General features: G+C 43.4%; 1 protein-coding gene across 1 annotated transcript in view; it reads right to left on the bottom strand.

Moving 5' to 3' along the window:
* Positions 1–13,128, bottom strand: part of syne1a (spectrin repeat containing, nuclear envelope 1a) — a 114,093-nt gene that overhangs the window by 30,292 nt on the left and 70,673 nt on the right. Inside the window, exons 83-98 of the mRNA XM_063901626.1 lie at positions 12,704–12,981; positions 12,392–12,557; positions 12,028–12,183; positions 11,744–11,896; positions 10,948–11,130; positions 10,526–10,663; positions 10,056–10,241; positions 9,149–9,271; positions 8,844–9,026; positions 8,078–8,221; positions 5,840–6,070; positions 3,816–3,956; positions 2,493–2,606; positions 2,203–2,364; positions 1,564–1,758; positions 1,253–1,426 (exon numbers count right to left, since the gene is read on the bottom strand). Of these exons, the coding sequence (XP_063757696.1) occupies positions 1,253–1,426; positions 1,564–1,758; positions 2,203–2,364; positions 2,493–2,606; positions 3,816–3,956; positions 5,840–6,070; positions 8,078–8,221; positions 8,844–9,026; positions 9,149–9,271; positions 10,056–10,241; positions 10,526–10,663; positions 10,948–11,130; positions 11,744–11,896; positions 12,028–12,183; positions 12,392–12,557; positions 12,704–12,981 (2,727 nt within the window). The remainder of the gene's footprint in view (positions 1–1,252; positions 1,427–1,563; positions 1,759–2,202; positions 2,365–2,492; positions 2,607–3,815; positions 3,957–5,839; positions 6,071–8,077; positions 8,222–8,843; positions 9,027–9,148; positions 9,272–10,055; positions 10,242–10,525; positions 10,664–10,947; positions 11,131–11,743; positions 11,897–12,027; positions 12,184–12,391; positions 12,558–12,703; positions 12,982–13,128) is intronic.

The following is a 13,128-nucleotide window of genomic DNA, read 5'->3' as shown; positions in this document are numbered from 1 at the left end:
GACCTCATTCATCTGGACAATTACAGACGAATCACCTTATCCTCTGATTATTCCTTGATTTTTACTGCTCCCTATTTGCCTGAGTTGCTCAACTTCAATTTCTTCCCTTTCTCTCGCATTGATACTCGCTTCATCTCTCCAACCTCGTATACATTCTCACATCGTGCCCTTTCTCTATGGTCGATACTGTAATAATCTACGTTGCAGACAGTTTTAACCCCCTGGAGATGAGAATCCACATGGGGCCAGACCTTTAGACCTGAACTCAGCAGGGGCCATATGTGAGCTGTAATCAGCTTACTGTCTCAAAGCTGCTCCAAACACACACTCAAAACACTGTTTTCCTATGACTGAGTAACAGAAATAACATTATTACTGTGGAGAAGCCAATTATTGTGCATCATAGCTGCACAAGATGTTTCCACAAAAAGCTGCCAAATCACTGCATCTGTTTTTTCATTCAGTCTAAGAGTAACTAGTTTAAAATGGATACTTCAGTGAAATCACAGTCAAGGTGAATACACAAAGAAATCTTGGTCAGAGACACAAACAGGAAAGGTAATGAGGTAATGAAAAGCAGTGGCCCTGTGTTTGAAAAGCCTTTCTAGTTACACTGCACAGGTTACACACTGTCACTGAAAAATCCGGAAAAGGACACACGGTTGTGGATTAGTGACTACTGCTACCACCAGCCATGGATGCTAATTACCCCACAGATAAAGGGGATGTTACCGTAGAAACATAATGAGTAGGGGAACAACACTCGGGCTTGTGGAGGAATGTTTGAAGTCCAGTGGGTCATCAAAGGGTCAAAAGCATATCCCATATGTCTTAATCCTTAACAGAAATCCTGCCACGTGCCAAATAAATGCATCATTATGTGTTCAACTCCAGCTTTTGGACAATTGCTGCAGGTAACACCTATTGATTTAAAGCAGCTGAGTGGCACATGAAGTCATAAAAGCTCAACTGCGTTTAAAGTCAGCCAAATCTACCTCAAAAAGAAAGGAAAAAGGAGTCCGCTCAAAATAAATGCCAAAAAAACAAGAAATATTCCTAAACAACAAGCCCTTAAAAATGAGAAGGCTCTTATTCTGTGTTTTGACCCACTGTTGGTGCAGTCGATTGTATCAGCGTTTGGAGGACAAATCAAACCATCTACTGTCAGCAACATTGTCGTCCGTGAAAATCAAGCTCAAAAACGTTCTGTACTTCAGCCCAGTCTTTAATGAAGCACAAAAGTAATTCTTACCTGACAGTCGATGAGCTGCTCCTCCATGTCCAAGTCCTCGTTCAGCGGTTGAAGGGCCGAGCTCAGAGTGGCACGAGTGCTGAGCAGCCAATGGTCCAGCTCCTCGGCCTCGCTGTGGTAACGCTGCAGCGCCTGTTCCTGTCGCTGCTCTTCCAGCTGTTCACTCAGTTTCTCCTGTCGGGGTCATGGTTACGCACATGTTAAGAATCTGCAGGTGAGACCGCTCTGACACTACAGTATAAGTGAATGTAAAGTATGAATGAAGCAATTCAGATATGGGAGATGTGTAAAGATCATCTCTAAGCACGCACATCCAGCAGCTGCCGTTTCCCAGAAGCCTTCATTCGAATGGTGGCCATCCTCTCTCCCAGCACAGTGAGAGTAGACTGCAGAGCCAGTTGGTCTCCAGGCTCCCCATCACTGTCGCTGTCGGCGAGCTCCTCAGAGAAGCACATCTGTAACTCACCGATCTCCTCCTGCAGCATCATGATCTCATCCATCAGAGCCTGGACAGACACACAAGTGAGAGAGGTGAAATTAAGTGATATCATTTTTGAAATAAAGGGAGATTTGAAGAGATGTGGGAGAGGAGGAAAAGTCTGAATATATGGCGAGAGGCCTTAGTGAACGAGGGTTTTTCTAAATTGTCTGACAGAAGCGTTACAACAAGGCGCTGTGTTGGCCATCACTCTGAAGTTGGCATAGCAACTGAGAACAGTGCTATGCAGTTCGTGCAACCATTGCACGGGCTTGTGCAATATCAAACTCCTCAATCATTCTCTGTTTTCTCAGATCAGACTTGTCTTTTATCAGCTTTGTGTTTTCTGACTGCCTTTTAATTTACACTTAACATGTCCTACTACTCTGTATGTCATCTGTACTTCACTCCTTCTTTCGCTATCACACACAACCCCAAATATCCAGCCATCTCTGTCCCCCCTCTCTCTCACCTGGTGTGCAGCCATCTGGCTCTCTGGGCTCTTGGTAGGCTCCAGGCCCTCATTGAGCGACCCCTCGATGGACTCCATCTTAGTGGAAATGGACTGCAGGGACTCCTGATAATGCTGCTGCCGCTCCAGAGCCTCGTACAGACTCTTCTGCTTCTCGCTGATCTGTGGTAGGGGACAAGGGTTGGAAAGAAAAAGTAAGAAATGAATCGTTGCTAAAATAGAGATGGCAGCTCTGTGCTGTTTTTATATGTGAATTAACATAATTAAATGTAGTGGATGATGTGACATACCACGTTCTTGAGTGTTTCCCAGGATCTCTGCAGGTCATCCAGGTTAGCAGCACTGGTCTCCATTGACGGGTCGTACAGCTCCTGGAGTGGCGCTCGACTTAAGGCACCTCGACCCTGTGGCACAACAACACAGTGAATGTGGGTCTCACTAGTGTGTGAAGTGGTGTGTGATATGTGGTTGAAGAGGATGTGCTGGGTCTGAAATGTCCTTATGCCTTCAAACATACTGAACTTATAGTTGAATTGCAATATCCGGAGGAAATATGACCAAATGATACAGAGTACTCTGCCTCCTAGAAACACATTACACTTCAAGATATAAACTTACATAGATAGTTAAAATAAAAACATCTTCAACCTGTTCTAGTTCACACTTTGAAAGAACAGGTTGAGTTTGAACTGAAATAGGAACTACACTGATTATGAGATGGGTTCATGGTTATGGCAGCTCTTGCAAATCAGACAAAACCTAAGAGCAGTAACACCATCTATGAGCTGTACATTTTTATTTTATTTTGTGGGATGTTTTCACTTCAGCATCACCTGGCTGAGGTCCCATCAGATTAGTTTAGAATATTTTCAGTTACTTTCCAACTGCCTTTTTGATTTCAGTTAACAGTTAAGCGTAAATGACACATACAAATACTATTTACATTTCACAATAATAGCAAAAAAAACAACTATGAACTTTGATGTCCCTCCAACCACAACACTTCATCATTTTAAATAATAGATTTCACACAAAAAGCCGATTTATGCCAACTTTGCTCGGTGAATGAAATGAATAATAAATTGACACATTCTCATCTCAGCAAAAAAGCAAGTGACGAACAAACTTTCTGCAGCAAAGTAAATCTGAAAACATAATGCTGATGAACAGAAAAATCAGGGGCAGCACAACCACTCTCCATCTGGTTCAAACATCCAGTGTGTTGATAGTGGTGATGATGATGATGATGAGGAAGTAACATTTTTGATGGTGGGAATCAGACGATGGCGATGGTATGGAATGGTGCGCAGTTAGTCATAAAGTCACACAAAAAAGATCCGTGAAACATGTTAATCTGAATTGGAAAACAGTAAAATAATCCCATCCTGGGGGAAGTTATTTTCAGTCATTTTAAAAAGAAGACTCTAAGACTAAATATTTGGTTGTTGACTCAGAGTCTTTAAGATGCATTTGTTTTGGATGCACCGGTTAACGTGGAGGCTTATGATAGAATTTGAGATGAAGAATGTCATTTGGACGGTGGTAGTATGGAGGCTGGGCAGGTCAGGCAGTGCTGGAGGTCTCTGGAAGTAACCAGGGTGGGGTTGCAGTACCTGGTTAAAAGCTGTTTCAGCGTTAGCCCCTGGGGAGGGGGAGCGGCAGGCAGGGGGAGAGGAGACCTCGCTGTTGGTGCCCTCCTCCCCTGACTCCTCTGTCACAGGGGAGAGGAGTGTGTGGCAGCGGCCTGCTGTCATCTGACCACACATACACACCGCACATCAAACACACACATCAAAAGAAGCAGGAGGAGGAAACGGGAGGGGGACCAAACAGAAAACGCCCAGATCAAAGGAGTGAGGAGACAGAGAGAGTAAAATGAAGAGAGAGAAGAAGAGAGAACATACAAATTAATGGGGGAGTGCAGGTTAGGCAGTAAGCACATTGCTGATTAATAAGACAGTGAGTAATCAAATATCAAGGAGAAAAGACCAGTAAGATCTCGTTACTGCTCCTGAAATCAAACACTCTGGTGATTTTACCACAGCATTAAGGAGACGTAATTTAATATTGCTGTGTGAGAAAATAGAAACACACACTGGATTTCACTGGCTATGAAAGAGCCACTCAGACTTTTACAGGATACATCAGGGGAAAGGAATGGCTATTACCAGGAAGTTGAAAATCATTCAGTAAGTACACACACTGACACCGCTCTCACCACACACATATAAGCATACGGTTGCAGTTTCAGAACCACAGTTATTTCCTTTCCATCACAGACACACTCCCCCTGTAATGATCGCCTAGACATTAAGGAACAACTCATACAGTCTGATGTATGAGCATGCTTAAAAGTGACATAACAGCTGTTATAAACGTTAAACAACACTATTCTAGCAAAAAGAAGAAGATCAAGGCCCAAAGCATTGCATAGATAACTGAGACTGGATTAATGTATACAGCAGCAGCAGCTGTCCGAGCTGTATCCCAGTTGTCAGTGTGCCTGCATGCTTCAGTGGAGAGGCAGAGCAGAAATGTGAGTCAAGCCCTACTGGGTGTTTTGGCAGTTAACGCAGAACTTGGCCGACTGTCTCTGGACCTTCGGAAAACTTTTTTCCCGGGCTTTATGATGCAATGCAACGCAACTTAAGAGAATCAGCCCGATAGCATGTGTGGGAAACACAGTGGTTTTACATATTGAGATAAGTTAGAACCTGAGAAGTACTCTGCCAAACTGAGATAACAATAGCACAGTATCTAAAATGCTTAGCAATAACAAATGAAGCATAACAGCAGCCCTAGCAACCCTCTTATGCCATACACACCAACGTATCATACTCTGCTCTCTCACACACACACACACACACACACACAGTAATATCCTGTTTCCTGGCCTGCTGAGATCAACACAACACGTAACAGAGCAAGGAAGCTAAGAAATCTGAATCTGAACGAACGACACAGAGGAAGGCAGCGAGGCAGACGCACATAAGAAAAAACAATGAAGCTGAGGATGACATACTGTAGTAGCAGGCTAACAGAATCAGGCTAATACGAAGCAAAGTGAAGTGACACAGCACAAAATCAGTGCAGTAATACACAAGAGGAGACTGCCAGAATAGTAACACTTAAGGTGTAAGGAAAGAAGATTAGATTATATTTCTGTGCAATAAAACCACAGAAGCAAATAGAAGAGGAAGAGGAACAGGATGCTAATATAGAGATTAAAGGCCTATTCAGAAAAGTATTTTTATATAGATTCTCATGACACCCTGTAACCCTATTTAAGTTTAGTTTAACCATGTGTAATTGCACAGATTTAAACTTGGTGCACTGTTGCTATGAATTTAAGTACCGGAGTTAAACCTGTAATAATAGCTGTCATCCGAAGCTACCCTCTGATAAGGGAGGACTTTAATCTAATTACATTATTGTGAAATTAACTGTAAATGCCCACTAGAAACTCCGAAAGGTTCCCTGTTGAGAACCGGTGGTCTGTATAGAAAGACAGAAGGAATAACAGCCACACATGCATACACACACAATGCATACACACACACAAACAATGCATACAGCCATGCCGTTTTAGCATATGTGAATCTCTGTGTATATGTCCATAAAAGGCTGCGCCACTCACCATGACGACAGAGGGGTGTGCTGGAGGCTGCTTGTTGGCAGTGCCGTTGGTGGTTGCCACAGAGCTGGGCAGCTCCTCATCACTCAGCTCGTCCACGCCGTCCGACAGACCCTCCACCTCGTTCACCGTCAGCAGCATGGTGGCGTGTTTGGCTTTCACGGTCAGCATCTTACACTTGGAGTGGAGCGAAGCGATCTGCTCCTGGTAGCCACGGATCTTCTGGGCTAGCTCCTGTCAAAACATCCCCCAACAAAACAGAAAAAACCAGCACCCCCAGGGTCAGGAGAGTGTGGCTCAGTCCACAATGGAAGATCAATAGTTCCTGGTCAAATAGGATCCTGATAAAAGAGGGAGGTTAAGTTGGTTCAGGGTTGAATGTAGTGCCAGTGTGAGAGGAGTAAGTGGAGCGGACGCATTCTCTCCTCTCCCCGGTCTCTCGCTTTGGCTTCACAGTGTGTAAGCCTAGCAATAGAATAGCTCTCTCTCTCTCTCTCTTTCTAGTTTTTCAGTTTCTCTCTCCTCTGTATCTTTGAGCCAATCACAGCACCACAGAGGCGGGTGACTCAGAGCAGCAGCGAAGCCAACAGACAGGATGTTTGGTTGAGAGAGAGACAGACCCTTGCAGAAATAGTTCAAAATCCCTCAGACCCTCCTTCTCGTACACATACACAAATAGAGAGGAAAAACAGGAAGTGATGTCACTGCATGCTGCTTCCTTCCTCCACCAATCCTCGGGGCAGATTGCTTTCAACAAAAGGGAGTAGTTAGGAGAGAGGGAGTGTTTAAATCAGGAAGAATGACAACGATGGTGTCAAATTACAACTATGGAATGAGCCGGCAGGCCGGGTCCAGCTCCTCCTCCTCCCCTTCCTCCTCCTCCTCCTTCTCCTCCTCCTCCTCCCTCTGTCCCGCAGATGGCCAATGCACTGATAATCAGGTCATGTGACTATCTGGGCCAGTGGAGTTGCAGCTATCTGCTCAGTTTAGAGATCAAACTCAGACATAAACACGCTGTCCTGCCAAGCGCCTCTGCAGCACCGGAGAGATTGCAGTAACAACTAAATATCTACAAGGTTCATGAACTCTCTGTCAAGTTCTGTAAGCAGATAAAGAACTGTCAGAACAATGCAGGGAAAATAAAAATGTTCCCGGAGAAATTTGATCTGTTTCTCTGCAGGTCTCTGCCTCCCTCAGTCTGCAACCCCCTCTTTTTCGATATCTCTCTCGGCATTGGGGAACAAATACACTTACTCAGCAAAATACAGATTATATATACATGCATAATCAGAAAAAAGGGGAATGGGCTTAGGTTGGGCATGTTGAGGCATAACACAATATGCTCTCAGTGTTGCCACTGCTCTTAAACCATAGGGCATAGACAGAAAACACATATAAAAAGCATAAAAGTGATGTTGAACGAATGAATTTGAAGCCTTAAGATATAATACTAGCTTAATGACTACATTACATTCAGTCTGACTCAGGCAAAGGGTAGCCCTCAAATTCTGACACCTTGTATATTTACAGCTGCCTCAACCTTTTCCTAAAACATGCTTTACAGTGTTAGTACAGGAATTATATAATGAATCAACTTATTTGATGTTGACTTTGACCTCATTAAAAAAGTCATTTTTAGACATCAGCATATTATCTGATTTAAATGTCAAAGGCAAAAATGTTGTAGGTCATCAAGCAGTGTCATCAAGAGCCTTTAAGTCCAGTTAATTTGCTATTTTTCCATAGTTATTTTTTCATAACAAGCTGTGCATTACTTGAATAAAGACTATTTCAGTGAAAGGTAAAACGTTCACCCTAAGAGCAAATGTGTACTGGGTCTGGGGCTGTTTTCATTGGTACAGCCTAGGCTCCTTGGCTTCCATCAAAGGCCATTTTCAACAAACAATGCAATTTTATTGAGACAATAGTATGCTTCCAACTCTCCAACTCTGTTGCAACTGATTAGAGAAGGTCCTTTCCTGTTCCAACACAGCACCAAAGCTGATTCCATAAAGAAAGGCTCTCTCAACACTTTGAAGAAACTGCAGAGCTGAATGTGAACCAGACCTTAGTGCCCCAATTCATTAATACTATTAATGGCTGAAAGTCCAATCCCTGCAGCCAGGTTGCCAAGTCTTTCAGAATTGGCCTTGTCAACCTGTGATAGCAGTAAACGAAGGTCCATAGTTTGGGAATGTTCACATGTGGGTGTAATGCTGGAGTAAATGTGTGTTCTCTGACCTCATGGTGGTGTATTTGTGCCTGAAGTTCCTGTATGTTGCTGGTGGAGACGGGCCGGTCCTGAATGATGCGGTGAGCCTCTTCTATTAATCTCTGGAGGTTTTTCACTTCCTGTTCGTACTGTTCGTACTGCACCACAGCCTCCTTTGAAAGAGGAACATAACATGGTGAGGCTCAAGAAGCACTTTGTGTGAAACAATCACAACATGAGGAAGATATTATTGATCTCTGAAGACAAATGATAATATTTCTGCAACCCCCCTCTCCAGGAAGGTCAAATGATCGTTAGTTGCATTCCTAATTAGCAGTTTATTTCAATTATGACCCTAAATTAGATTAGACAAACCGATTGATTGTTTTATATCTTGGTGTATTTGGTTAAAATGTGGTTGTTTGTCCTCCAGATAGTCACGAATGGACACTTGCCTCTTTTTCTAAATGCTAATCTTCACTACAATGAGCTTAAAACTACAACCAGCCAGGAACCAAAGGATTGGAGGATAATACTGGTCTGATGGGGGCTAAACAAAGACACACACATTCCTGAGACACTGCAGCATATTTCAGAGCAGTACATATAGAGGTAGAAATATATAACTCTTCTAGCAGGGCAACAAATGCCCAACTACACACCTGCTTTGCCACATTTCAGTTCTACATTCTGTAGCTTGACAGAGACTGTTGTTGTTTTAAGGGGAGGAAACTAAAAAGCAACATTTTATACAAACACTTCTCTATCATTTGCAGTATAAGGCGTGCCCTCTACCTGCAGGATGTTGCACTGCTGGATGGTGGTGTGCTGCAGTTGGCTGGCCTCTTGCTGCAGAGTCTGAGCTGTGCGACAGATAGGCAGGCTGGCCACTGCCTCCTCTGGCAGCCGGAGGGCGCTCTGACACTGCTGTACTGCCGCCACCTGCTGCTTGAAGCCCTCCATTTCCACCAACAGACGCTTATATGAAGAAATTAGGGGGTTGTTAGAGAGTTAGGAGGATCTGAAGATTGTTTGAGGATGTGATATTGCAACTTGCAAGCAAGCATTCTCTCTCTATTTTAAACGTGTGTGTGTGTTACCTGTCTCTGTGTGAGCTGCTCTCTGAGGCTGAGCCTGTTGAGGTCTGGGGAGGCAAGGGTGATCTGGATCTGGTCCACAGCAGCATGGAGGATCTTCACCTCAGCCTCCAAACGCAACATGTCCTGAGGAGAGACACAGAGAGATCAAGTAATGCACCTACGGGTAAAGGAGCAGCTCGTACTATATGTATTGTACACATTTAATGTAGCTTATGTACAGGAAGTAAATATGGATTTAAAAAAAAATATATATAATATTAATGATGTTCATTTCCATTTTGAATGAAAAAAAAACTTTAAGGATATGATTATCAAAATTGTTGGCAATATTTACTAATCATTGCAGGTCTGAAAAAAAGTGCTGCTCTGAAGTAGTTAAAAAAGAACCGTTCATCCTAAAAAAGACCTAGAATAAATCCAAACTTGCAGGAGGAATTTTAAAATCATTCCAAAAATTCAATTTTATGAGCAACAGAGAGCCATCTGGGTACCAGATGTTTGGATCAGATCAGCTGATTACCTAACAGATAAATGATTCCATTCCATAATGATAGTGTAGTATTTCACATGGCCATAAGGGGGCGCTGTTGGTTTGAAGATCTGGTTTATTTGACCCGCTCTAATGGGATGAGCACCAAACTCTTTGGTTGTGATGCCTTAGTCTTTTTGCCAATGATAAAGATTATTATTGAATATGTTTTGTTAGTTTAGTAAACACTGTTTCCCGTCACAACAGGTATGAGGTAAATCAGTTTTCCAATTTCTGTAAATTCCCTGTCTGGGTTTAAGAAATTAAATAAACTATACTTATAAATGGATTTAATTTAATGTTCATAAACGGTTTAGGGACAAAGTATCATCGACGTCTGATTCCTGTTATGTTTTCCTGAAAGTGATTGCTGTTTACCTTTGCAGCATCCTGCAGACTCTGGAGGCGAGTCTTGGCATTTTGCTGCAGCTCCTCTGTGCGTCTGCTGAGGTGTTTCACCTGCTGGATCCACCCCTCCGTCTGCAACACCTCCCCCAGCTGCCCCTCCCTTTCCCCCATGGCCTCCAAGTCACCATGGAGACCCCGACATTCCCGCAGCAACGCCTGTCACCATAGGAAAAGAAATTGCAAGTCAAAGAGAGGAGCCTTTTGTGCTGAGCAATTATACTAATTAAGGCCGGCCAACACACTGTACAGTACATGACATGTCAGTGAGAATCAAGTGGGGGAAATTAATTAGCTGTTAATCTGTCTGGTCTCTTCAGATTTAGTATGTTAATGCAGCAAATAACAATATTTCATTTTGTTGAAAAGTAAATATAAAAAAACATTAGAATCCAATCTCTGTAGCTGTAGTATTCAGAGCCTCTTCCTGCTGTGTGACTCACCTGGTGAGATCGAATTTGCTCCTGCAGCTGAGACGCAGAGCCCCAGATGATAGTCCCGGTGACCAGATCTTCTGCCTTTTTTGTCCAGCCCAAAATGAATGCTTTCATACCTTGATATTCCTCCACCTGTCTCTCTGCCTGCTCACAAGAGAAAAAGAAAAATGAATCCAGCAGAACAAAAGGATAAACACATTTCTATCAAAGAGAATTACCTGAGAATGGTAAAAAAAAAATCTCATAAATATAGGACAAATTGTAGTGGATCAATCCTTTAAAAACCAATTCCACCACTGAAGGTTTTAATGACTTGATTGCCTTCCTGCTTATCCAGTTTTTCCCCCGATATCAGCAACACCAGACAATTCTTTGACTAGGGACTTAGGGAGTTCTACATGACATGCTGGACTTAATGGACACTTCACCTTCTTCAGTCTGTTGGCTCTGTCCTGGACCTGCTGCGTTGTGTTGCGCTGCACCTCTGAAAGTTTGGCCACAGCATCGCCCAGCTGCTTACACAGCAGAGGGTTCTGCTCCCCAAACTCCTGCACCGCTACACCTAACTCTGCCAGAGAGCGACCGCAGCTTTCACACTCTTCACAAAGAGCCTGTTAAGGAAAATACATGTTAATGAGGTGTAAAAAAAATCACATTATAGCCTTTTTTTGTTTTTCTGCCAAAAGTAAGATAAGACAATTGATACCACTCTTAAATTTGAATGATAAACACAAATCAACAGCCAGTGGTGTGCTTGGCATTAGGACTAGAATGGCTTTGTCCATAGGTAAAAAAATACCAACTACCAGCATCTCTAAAGCTCTCTAATTAAACACATCATATCTTGTTTGTAACATTTGTGCAGAAGAAAAATGTTAAAGAAAGTAGTGATTAATTAGCTAGCCTCATAGGAGCTAGTAGGCTGAATATTTTCAAAAGAAAAGACCAACTATTCCTTTCACTTCACAGGGCTTGTGGGTGTACGGATGGGCAGAGGAGTTAGAGAAGAAATAAAGTTGGGGCAACAAGAAGGAGAACAGGAGGGAAGGGGCTCAGACTCCCATCAGGGACACTTCTCTCAGAAGTGGGTCACTCTTGAAGGCAGAATTCAGTTCATGCCATACCAACTCTTACACACTCATTAACCTCAACATCTGCAAAATGAATAGCCAATTTAACGGGGGTTAATTGCTTGTTAATTAGTCAATCTGTCAGGTTGATTACTTTGGTCTCTTCTTTGGCCTCCTCCAGGTCGGTAGCCTTGTCTTCCAATTTCAGAGCAATGGACTTCAGCTTTGCTTCAATGTCCTGGAGTCTGAAGCTGAAGTCTTCTTTCACATCTCTGGTCTGCTGCACTTCCCTTTCTCGCGCCTGGACCTAAAGATGGCAGAGGCACAAACAGAGTAGCACAGTCACACAACAAACTTATCAACCAATTGGACAGCGCTAAACAGTGAATGAAATGACATCATTTAACAACATGTTCAACTACGGCCAAGAGAGGGCACCTGGTCTTCAGCGGAGCCCAGAGCCAGAGCAACCTCAGCCAGCTGCATGCTGAGCTCAGAGGGCAGCCCGGCCTGCAGGTCCTGGTATTTGAACTGCTGCAGCTCTGTCATGCGCTCCACACTCTGACGCCGGCTGATGACCTCACCGTGTGCAGTCTGCAACGGCAAACATCATCACATGACACACTGCTCATCACAGTCTCTTTAGTTACAGTATATATTTTCAAAAGACAGGCCTAAAGTCGAACCAGAAAAAGATTAAATATAAGATGGAAACTACCAAAATAATAAGCAAACCTTAAAAGTGGTTATATTTAAAATCATAATAACTTTTCCATTTTTGTAAAGTTTTGGTGTAGCTTACCTCCAGTTCCTGCAGCAGTGAATCCAGGTCTGCAGTGGGACTCAGCAGTAAGCCCCGAGTATCTTGGATCCAGCCTTTGACCAAACCCAGCTCCTTCTCAACCTCCTCTCTCTCCCTCAACTCCTGGTGTACCTGAGCCCTGCTGCCTCGTACCCGACACACGAGGCTGGACAAGACACAGTGGGGGGGATAAAAGGTTTATCATAGTTTATCAGACATGTTTTGATTAATTTCTGATAAAATTTGCATTAAAAAGCTAATATTTTGATTTCATAACAGTTGGTTAATCCTGTTTTCCACTGGGTCGTTCACCTGTCATATTGCTCCTGCATGCTTCTGATCTCTTGTAGGCAAGGTGTCTCTTGATGTCCGTTCTCTTCCTTTTTCTCCGTCACCTCCTCCTCTCCTCTGAGGCTGCGTGTGTTATGCCCCAGCAGGGCCAGGATGGACTGCTCCCTCTCCACCTCCAGGCTGAAGGAGTCGTGGTACTCCAGCAGGCTCTGCAGCGCCGCCCTGGTGGCAGCTTTCTCGACTGTGCCGTCTGGGACACGGCTGTGGAGGTCTTGGGACACAGAGCGCACCTTCTCCATCTGAGGGAGGTTAATGGCCACAGATTCAGATTGAGTTGATGCAGCAGACTTACCATTAAAAAATCACTATTGACAAGCTAGTGAACATGGAAGTAGGCGATGTTTAATTGAAAAAAATAATAATAATAAAAAGCTTCTCTAATGCTT

The sequence above is a fragment of the Eleginops maclovinus genome, chromosome 15 (genome assembly GCF_036324505.1).
Source record: "Eleginops maclovinus isolate JMC-PN-2008 ecotype Puerto Natales chromosome 15, JC_Emac_rtc_rv5, whole genome shotgun sequence".
In the NCBI taxonomy this organism is placed as follows: domain Eukaryota; kingdom Metazoa; phylum Chordata; class Actinopteri; order Perciformes; family Eleginopidae; genus Eleginops; species Eleginops maclovinus.
Note: the sequence above shows the minus strand (reverse complement) of the source record. Positions and strands in the feature narration are given on the sequence as shown.